The sequence below is a fragment of the Daucus carota genome, chromosome 7 (genome assembly GCF_001625215.2).
Source record: "Daucus carota subsp. sativus chromosome 7, DH1 v3.0, whole genome shotgun sequence".
Lineage (NCBI taxonomy): Eukaryota > Viridiplantae > Streptophyta > Magnoliopsida > Apiales > Apiaceae > Daucus > Daucus carota.
The window spans coordinates 38162810-38173187 of record NC_030387.2 but is presented as its reverse complement, the minus strand read 5'-3'; the positions used below and the strand labels follow the sequence as shown (position 1 = coordinate 38173187).

Here is a 10378-nt window from a genome sequence, read left to right as displayed (position 1 = left end):
ACTTTATAACTATCATATTGATGGTTTTGAGCACTGTCAGGATTAGTGTATTACATAAAAACAACAAAAAACATAGCATAGTCGAGATGGATCTTGGAAGTTGCAATTGTTGGCTGATTCCGGGTGAATGCTTTATCCACAGTATTCACCTCTTAAATGAAAAGTTAATAGATTGCACTAGAGTTGTGATTCTTAAATTTACTATTTTAAGTTATGTAATACTGACTGTACCAGAGCAAGTTCACGGGAAGACTACACAAGATCCTGTGCTGAGAGCACCATATACGAATCACAAATGTGTCATAAAAGTTCTGTGTGTCTGTAGTGTATCTGAATTGTCAGGCATTAAGACACATAACAAAACACGGATTCTTCCCCTCTGCAACAGATATCAGCAACTAAATGTAGATAAGTTTCATGAAATCTGTATTAGCGAGAAACACTTTATAACCAACCATATAATAATAGAATTACTATGCATTAGACCTGATGCAGATAAAGTCTATTAGTTAAATGAAAATGATGAGTTAGACCTTCTTTGTCACCTCAAAGTACGCCCTGTGTCCCCGTATAAATTCTCTGCATGTACCTTAATTATATACAGTAATCCATCGCCTTCATTCCTAGACTTGGACATTATTTCCTTTGTTTTAATATGAAGAGTAATTGACAGTTTGCAACCCTTAACTTAAGTGCCTTTTTCGATTTGGTTACTTATTTATAATCTTGGCACTATGCAACCCATATCTTATAAATTTTAAACAACCTGCAACCCGCTGGCGAACTCCCGTTAAAAGTTAACGGTCAACCTCGTTTGACCGTTATGTTTAATAGCTTTAGAATAAAACAGTTGAGTCTCGAGAAGATGCAACCATTTCTCCCCGCCCAACATCATCTCCCAAATTCCCCCCTTTTTCTCTATCGAGTGATTGAAGCAACAAACCCTAGCTGTTGATCGAGTGATCGAGTGAGAGTAAAACGACTGTTGATTCAACACAATGAGAGGTAGATTGAGGATAGATGGTCGCGTTTTTGGAGAGAACCCTAGCTGGCTTGAAGTTCCAGTTGAGTACTGGAGCAAGCGACTGGCCGCTGGTAGTGATGCGCCGGTGATTCCAGAGCCTATTCTTGCTCCTGGCGACGAAACCCCAAAATATGGAGGTACATCATCTCCCAAATTCCCCCTTTTTCCTCCTTTGTATATGCATGCTTTGTGTTCAGTGATTTCCTTGTATGATTCATGTGGATATGCCCGTAATTGATAGTATATTACTCTAGGATTTATGTGTTCAGAGTTCTAATTGTTTACTGTATAGTTCAATCTAATTGGCTTTATATAGTGTGGTGCTTTTTATAGTATGTGGTGGTCCCTTTATGCTTATATATTGTCTGAATTGAAGGAGCAAGCATTTTTTTACTCAATCTGTTATCACGTGCATCCTAAAGTGTCCTTTTTTAACATATTTTTACCTATATGTATGTTCAAAAACAGAGGATTCAAGATATTTTACTATTAAAGTGCATTATGGTGGGAGGTTTGATGACAATCTTGATAGTTATGTTGGAGGTGAAATTAGGTATTTTGATATGTGTGAAGTTGTGGATTTTCGTCTAATTGATATGGAGTCTATGCTGACAGAACTAGGGTTAGTGTTAGGAGAATTTTGCCTTTGGTTTTGTATTCCTGATACAGAGTTGTCGAAGGGGATTATGCCAATTGTCAGTGATGAGGAAGTGGAATCAATTAGTGTTTTCACTGCATATTCTAGATGCTTGAACATATATACCACAGATGAGCCACTTGATGAAGTTGTAGGTGATGGTTGGGATAACTTTTCATTAACTCAATTAGCCGAGGATCAAAGGATTGAGAGGATAGAAGAAATGAGAGAGGAGGTAGGATATGTAGGTGAGCCTGCTGGTGGGGATGAAGGGGTAAAATCATCTAAGAAAAAAGAAAAAGAGCTGAGTTGGGAAGGTGACTCTTCAAACCTGGATTCTAGTGACAGTGAAGTAGAGAAAGTCCCACCAAAAAGGAGGAGAATACCCCCACCTAATCCACCCTACAGGACAAGGAAAAGAGGAAGATATTCAATGTTGAGGGTATGTAAAAATGTAAATTTTCATATGTAAAGTGTAATTTTCATATGTAAAAGTGTATGACCTGTGTATCATTTTTTTTCAGGGACTGTTCAAAAATACAGAGGACACTCCAGTCATCATTACTGATGAGGATGGTCCTCCTGAAAGCCAACCAAGTCAGGTTGAAGAAAAACATGAGAATTCAAAGTCAATGAAAGGGAAGACAGTGAAGAAGAAGACAGTGGCAAGGAAAAAAACTAAGAGAGGCAGTGAAAAACAACAGAGCACTGAAGAAAAAAATGTGGCTAATGAAGATGCTGGAAACAGTGAAGATCATGTGGCTAATGAAGATGCTGAAACCACTAAAGATGATGATCATGTGGCTAATGAGGAAGCTGAAAACACTAATGTTCATGAGGGTGATCATGATTTTGTGGCTGCTGAAGATGGAGAACCATGTGAAGATGATGATTTGGACAGCAGCTCTGAGAGCAGCTATCACAGCACTGATGAAAGGATGGCAGTTTCATCTTGTGATGAAGATGATAGCAGTTTCCATGAGTTTAATGAACTGACAGACATGGCTGACCCTCAATTCAAGGCAGGCATGCTTTTTGCAAATGGAGCAGTATTCAGAGCTGCAGTGAGGAAACATGCCATAGTCCAACAAAGGCCTATTAGGTTGAAGAAGAATTTTAAAAACATTATAAAATGGGTTTGCAGTGAGGGTTGTCGGTGGAGGTGCTATGGTATCAAGCAACAAAGGACAGAGAACATACAAATCAAGACACTGATTAACAGACATACTTGCAATCCTACATGGGTGCAGAAATGTATTAATTCCACCTGGATTGCAAAGGAATATGAGGACGAAATCCGATTGAACCCAGAATGGCCAACACAAGCATTTCATGCCAGAGTTGTTAATGACTTGAAATGTCATGTTTCATTGTCTATGGTGTACAGAGCACTGAAGAAGGCTAGGGATAATATCCTTGGAAATCATGAGATGGAGTATGCAAAAATCTTTGCATATGCAAATGAAATCAAAAGACAAATGCCATCCTCCACAGTGAAGATTATGACTGAGCAAGCTGAAGAAGGTGGAACCTGTACAAGGTTTAAAAGATTCTATGTTTGCCTAGGTCCACTAAAGGAAGGGTTCTTAGATGGCTGCAGACCAATCATTGGATTAGATGAATGCCATTTAAAGGGTCCGTTAGGAGGAATTTTGCTGACTGCTGTTGGTACAGACCCGAATGATGGGATGTATCCAATTTGTTGGGCCCAGGTTGAAGCTGAAAACAACGATAGCTGGGAATGGTTTATCAGATTGCTTAAAGAGGACCTTCACATGGAGAATCCAGGATCTTACACCTTCATCTGTGATAGACAGAAGGGTTTAGTTAGGGCTCTTGAAACTGAGGTCCCTGAAGCAGAGCATCGCTTTTGCGTAATGCATCTCTACAAGAATCTGTGGAAAGAACATAAAGGAATTGGAGTTAGAAGGCTCCTCTGGTCTGCTGCTAGGTCAACAACCCCTTACCATTTCAACCAAAATATGGAGGCTCTTAAGAAGGTATTAAATCATAATTTAATAAGCACATAATATTAGCACACACATAATATTAGCACACACATAATATTGATTCACATAATTTCAATTGATGCATATTATCAGTTAGCACCAAGGGCTTACGACTGGTTAGCAGCCAAGCCAAAGTCACAGTGGAGTAGATCAGCTTTTAGAGATATTTGCAAGAGTGACATGTTCGTTAATAACAACTGTGAAGTTTTCAACAATGCAATCAACAAGTTTAGAGGTATGGGGATTGTTACAATGTTCATTGGAATTCAAAATACATGTATGGAGAGGATCTGCAAGAGGCTGACAAAAATGGACAAGAGGGACACTATCTTCTGCACAAAACCTCTTAAGAAGTTGCACAAGTAACTACTTTACTTTACTACTTCTGTTGTTTAAATTTTATGTTATATGCTACTTGGACTAATTACTATTACTTAAAAATCTTGAACCAGATCTATGGAATTGGCTGCAAATGCAAGGCCAACTTGGAATGGAGGCCACAAATTTCTTGTGACCATGAGTGATGGAGGCCATCAAATTGTGGTGGACCTGCAGAATCGATCCTGTGCTTGTAAAAAGTGGCAATTAACAGGTATTCCATGTTTTCACTCATGTTCATGCATATTCTTTTTAAAAGAAAATCCACTGGACTATATGCATGAATGCCACAAGAAAGAATACTATCTGAGGGTATACGGCCACATTCTTGAACCTTTAAATGGGGAGGAATTTGGGGAGGAAACATTTGAAACTCCAATATTACCTCCAAAAACAAGAACAGCTCCTGGTAGGCCGAAAAAGAAGCGAGACAAAAAATCTAATATAGTTCAGACAAGGGAGAACAACCCAAGTATGCTCAAGAGGACTGGAACCTCTCTCAAATGCAGTTATTGCTCAGAATGGGGGCACAATGCAAGAACTTGCCAGACAAAGGTACTAATTATATTTGAAATTATTTTAGGTGTTATGCCATGTTTCTAATTTAATTTGAAATCTGCAGAAAATTGATGAAGAAAAGAAGAGGAAAGAAGATGGGGGAGAGGAAGGAGCTGGATCCTCAAGGGCTGCTAACATTAAAAAGTGCAGTGTATGCCAACAAGAGGGGCATAATAAAAAAACATGCACTGCTAAAGAAGCTGGAACCTCAGTTGCTGAAAAGGTACATTCATGTTATACTATTTGCTTTGATATATAAGCACTTACTTACATTGTTTTTGAGTAACCAAACTGTTTTTGTTTCACAGAAAACAGATCCAAACCAAGCTGGGAGCACTGCAAACAAAAGAAAAGACTCCAAAGCTGTAGTACAACCACCAGCAGAGGCATCAAAACAACCAATTGCTGCCAACAAAGTCCAGAGAACAGCTGAGGTTGTAAATACAACCAGTCATGGAGGGATCTTCAGAAAATTTAAGCCACCAGCTCAGTCATCTTCTAGACAGTGCTTGGGAGTTGAGCCAATACCAGGGCAGAAGTACACATCTTTAAAGAATTTGCAAGATGCTGGTAAGAAGAAGCAGAAGGAATTGCTGAAGAAAAACTAGGAGCTGCAGATGATGTGTTGTGAGACATTCTTATAATTATTGTTTTGTGCTTGCTGGGATGCTATTTTTGGAAGGTTGGCACACCAACCTTACCCTTTAACATTGATTCATCTGTAACTGTGGCTGAGATTTTATTTTCTGATGTTAATGCTCCAACTACATTGCTGCAAATGTGATGGTATTATATCTTTCATTGTTGAGTTATAAGTGCTGGGTTAGATAGTGAATTTCCATTTTTAGCCTTGCATTTTAACGTCTCCCGTTAGTACTTTAACGGGAGTTGGAGCGCGGGTTGCAGGTTGCTTAAAAATTATAAGCTTTGGGTTGCATAGTGCCAAGATTATAAATAAGTAACCAAATCGAAAAAGGCACTTAAGTTAAGGGTTGCAAACTGTCAATTACTCTAATATGAATATCATCTTCTGGACATTACATGATTGTGGGGTATAATAATTAAAAGGCTAGTAACTTCTAGGACCCTGGCGCTGGGTCCTCAAGCAGTGCTGGCCTCGAAACCACTACTTACACCCCTTATTTTGCTCAATTGGTAATGTCAGAAATGTTATAGTACTGTCGCATTAATAGTTTGGTGAGATATCTCCTTACAATTGTTCGATCATCCAGTCTGTAGCTAATGAGTATATGGTCCTCGATTATTCATTGAGCTGGGAACGCATTAAACTTGTGTGATACGAAACTGTAGTTACAAATCCACATGAATCTCTATGGGATTATTCATTGTCCAGATGTTATATATGTACACGCTGACAGTTTCATTATACAGTGTAACTGTAATAATAAATGGCCTGAGAGAATATGGATGAAACATAGTTACAGTACTTGATTAATGTCTGTACTAGTCTGTCAATTTCATAAAAGGATAACCATAGATATATGCACCGGAGATTGAAGCCTAGTTAGCAATGTAGTAGTAAACTTTCCTCGGGAACTTTTTCCTTCCGAAATCCAATTTTCGCTGTATATCTTTTTGTCAGGTGAAGTCCTTCAAAATTGTAATTGTAAATTTTTATCATAATTTATGTTAGTATTAATGTGTTTGGTTTTACATATCGAGTGACCTTCTAAATTCTAATAATTTCTGGTTGAAAACTTTAGTTGATTTTGGTATTGCATATGCAGTGACCTTCGTGATGGGTAACTTACCCATCAAACATCAAAATGTTCTGGTTCTGGGTTCAATCAAATCTGGTCCTAATCAGTACAAGAACAAGATTCTGAACCAGAAATGCCCTTACATGAGCTGTTTTTTGAATTATTATACTTCAAAAGAGTGAATGTAAACTGAAAAGACAAGCTTTTGGTACTTCGAGACTCGTAACTCATCTTATGCCAACAGGAAAAACTTTTTTTTGATGAATACGAATTCCAAAGAACTTTTTTGAGTGCATGCTAAATATTTTTTGTGTGTAGAAGAATTGTTTAGCAATCATATGCTGGTGATTAAAGCATTAGATATATATGTAATGGTCTATATATCCCAAAACTGCTGAGGATGCTTCTAGTTTAACATACATATAGTAATTCCTCGCGATAGATTGTAAATAAAAGTAGTTTACATCATTCTCTTTGTACATGTTTTGGGTTTGAAGTGCCATTTGTTGTCTGTGCTGCCTGATTAAGTTGTTGCTGATAGACCGCTGCAGCCATCTTGTTGTTGAGTTCCATATTCATGGACTGCAGAAGAGATGTAATCAGTAAACCCGAACATCTAAACATGTAAAAGTGAGAAAAGAATTTTCATAAATTTTAAATGATTTAACATTATTTGAACATACTTGCGTCAGCAGTGCTCTGTATGGATCACTGAATGGGACAGGATTGGTGCCTGTAGCTTCCTGAACCATGTTTGCTTGTGACTGGACTTGTCTGGAAATCATGGGTGGAAACATAAACTGTGGCGGAATAAATGTGGGAGTAACCGCTGTGGTGGCAGAGTTAGGGTGGATTAAGGAAGGATGAGGTTGAGATGCAGTTCGAGCTATGTTAGTCATGTCAAGCATCGACCCAAAATTCAACCCCGGGGCAGCACCCATTCCCATCCGTGCAAGAAGAGACATCTGTAGCTGTTGCTGCATTCCTAGAGGCATCATCATATGGGGTATATTTCTAGAACTCATCATCTGAACTTGTGCTTGAAGTTGTTTTAAGTGCTCGATTACCTCATCAAGCATCGAAGCTTTATCAGTCTGCAAAGGATTTTTGAGACAAACATAAGCATGTACTTAAATTTTAAATAACACGGTTTCTTCAAACTTAAAAAAGAGCAAGAAACACCTTATTTGCATTAGGCACCAGCCTCTGCAGAGTTTTCATCTTCTGGTTGATCCTGTCTCTACGTTTCTGTGTAAGTATAGGAAGACACTCACTAACAGTTGTAAACTTTATTTTTAAGACATTAAAATCATTGAAAAATACCCTTTCTGATTGATTATGAACAGCAGCTACTCTGCTTCGTTTACTTGAGTGGGATGGAGCTGTTTCACCCTTGTTCACAGGCTCTTCATCTGGAATTTCCTGTTAAAAATCACAAGTATACTGTTTGTTGATAAACCAAGTTGACTGCAGTGTATGCATCTATAATACTCTGTATAGACAATAAGATTTCTTTTCTTTAAAAAAAAAAAAAATTTTGTCACCATTGGAGGTCTGACATAATGTCACTTTATTGAAATATTTGTAACTTACTGATCCAGCATGGCAAGCTGAATCCTCATCCACAGGCTTAGTTTTCGATCTCATGCTCCTAGGAGATTCGAGAGAAGCCCATGTCATCATAGTTGCATCATTGTTTTTAGCAAAGGTTGCATTGCCACTGCCACATGGCCTTTTATCAGCGTGATTCTGGTGACTAATGGTCAAGTTATTCATTCCTCTACATTGATCTGAGTGTTCTGATGATTGGACCCGCTTCTTGGTGTACACCGGGGGACTCATTTCTACGTGGTTGGAATTTTCGCCCCATATTCTGGTAGAGGGTGTGACAATGGAGTTCTTGTTTGTCAATTGATGATTTTGATTCAGGTGATGATCAAATTCAGGCAAGTTTACATTCGGGTATGTAGCTTGATGAACAATGGACTCAAGTGTATCGTCGGTCCTATCCCATGTGGTTTTTGAATCTGGAACAGCTGGAAGGATCCCCACATGTTCATGCATTAATGGCTGGCCATTCTCCCATCCCAGCTCGGTGATATCATAATTTGACCTGGATTTGAAGCAACCTTTGGTTAGTTTCTTTCTTTTAATTTTATCATAAACCATAGATATCACAGAAAAGAATTTGATTGTACTTTGCATCTTTCCTGCAATTATTCTTTCTGTATACATAGCTTCAATTACACAGAGCATCGTAAGGTTATGATACAAAAAAGTTAAGAATAATAAATTTATTCCCAGATGAGGGAGAGGAGAATAGAACTGAAAAAGCTACATTGCAAGTAACAAAAAGCTTATCCTCATTTAGTAACTTGGCAAATAGGCTTTATCCTTTGAGCACAACCATAAAGTAGAAGTGTTCTGATTGTTGAATTCTGAGTCTGTTTGACATTGTTGTGGCTAAAAAAATCAGTTGCTAGGTAAAACAAGGAAATGAGGACTTCATCAAATAGGCCAAGAGATCTAAAAATTTCTTTCAGAAACCCCGTGACCATAAAATAAAAATCCATATATAGACATAGCTGCATATATGTGTCTGTGTACATAGTGTTCTGCTGAAAAAGCAACAACATAATTAGCAACAGAAGCATGTATCATATAAATTATGACTACATGCTTTGTTTTTGAATGTTGGTGCATCTTGGATTCAGGAGAAATAAAGGTATGCACAAAATAAAACACAAGTACATCTGAACTTGGAAGAATATCATACAGACGAGTTGCAGAATAAATTAGTAAAAATAGTGGCGGTGCAATGGAAACATACATGCAGACAAGATGATTGTAGGACTTCTGATGGTCGTGCACATGCGACGACCTTCTGTTTCCTTCAGTTTCTTCTCCAACTTTCTCTGCTTGTCTTAAGTGCCCCCATAAATCACCCTTCGGTACTGTGTATTCCTTTCTACTCATACTTTATGCTCTATATAATATATATCTGTATGTGTGTTCTGTTGCTTTGTTGCCTCTCTCTCAGACACATAAAAGAGGAGAATACAGTGGATGTGTATTGTGAATTTCGTGTTTGATTATAAAGTTGGATTCTCTTATTTCTTTGTCGACGGGTCCCCTCTTGGAATGTAACATTTTGGTTGATGGGGATTCTTATTTATTATAAAGAAGAACTTGTGGTGTAGATAAGTCTGGTATAGATATCCCTCTTGTTTTGTTTGATAGTCCTATCACCAATAAAATTATTACACACACTGTGCTTTGTCCTCCTTTTCATTTGCTTTGAGTTTATCTAGTTTCCAGCTCTGTTGTGTTCAGTTTCAGAATTCTGTCTTTGTCGAGTTTTTCTTGAAACGAATTGATATACGTTAATAATGAGTCTACTACAGGATTATGAAAGTAAACGGTCTTTGGATTACGTTAAGAATTGTTATTGCCAAGCAACAAGTAGTTGTCGTGTTTAAAGGACATAAATTGTTCCAGATCAAAACTTTCTGCTACTTTGATAATTGACCTATCAAGCCTCTGGTATTATTATCATTCCAAAGGCCAACTGATCCATGTCTATCAATCTCATTCGACATATTTAAAGAGTTTTCGGGCAGTCAATGTCCAAGAGCAAGTAGTTCCCCTCTTGCTAGTTATGCATTTCTGGGAATGTCACATACTGGCATCATTAGTGGGCTAAAGTTGGTTAATGATAATAAAAATCTGGAAAATCGTCTCTTTCAAATCCTTTTAAACTCCTTTGCCATATTATTTCTCATGTGGCCCTCGTATCTGGTGCACAAAGTTCTCATTATAAGTAAACCGAAACATTAAGAGGGCTTGCTACACATTATATTAAACTTTTATATACACAATTGCATAGAATCATTCATATTTTGATTATTTTTGTTTTGCTGTGCCAGGGACAGATAACTGAGGTGATGATCCTACGCAAAAAGATTAGAAAGGGAGATTTGCACAAAGGAATACAAGGTGCAGAAAGAAATTACAGAATCCTTCAAGAAAGTTTCTGTTTATGCAGTACAGA

The 10378-nt window shown here is 37.8% G+C and overlaps 1 protein-coding gene across 1 annotated transcript; it reads right to left on the bottom strand.

Annotated features, from left to right (window-relative positions):
- Positions 1 to 6690: 6690 nt before the first annotated feature.
- On the bottom strand, positions 6691 to 9467 carry LOC108194001 (transcription factor PIF7). The gene is made up of 6 exons (XM_017360879.2): positions 9158 to 9467; positions 7921 to 8440; positions 7651 to 7749; positions 7510 to 7575; positions 7011 to 7421; positions 6691 to 6909 (listed from the first exon to the last, which is right to left on the bottom strand). The coding sequence occupies exons 1-6, from the start codon at positions 9301 to 9303 to the stop codon at positions 6793 to 6795; spliced, it is 1359 nt and encodes a 452-aa protein (XP_017216368.1). The 5' UTR covers positions 9304 to 9467; the 3' UTR covers positions 6691 to 6792.
- Between the last annotated feature and the right edge of the window lie 911 nt (positions 9468 to 10378).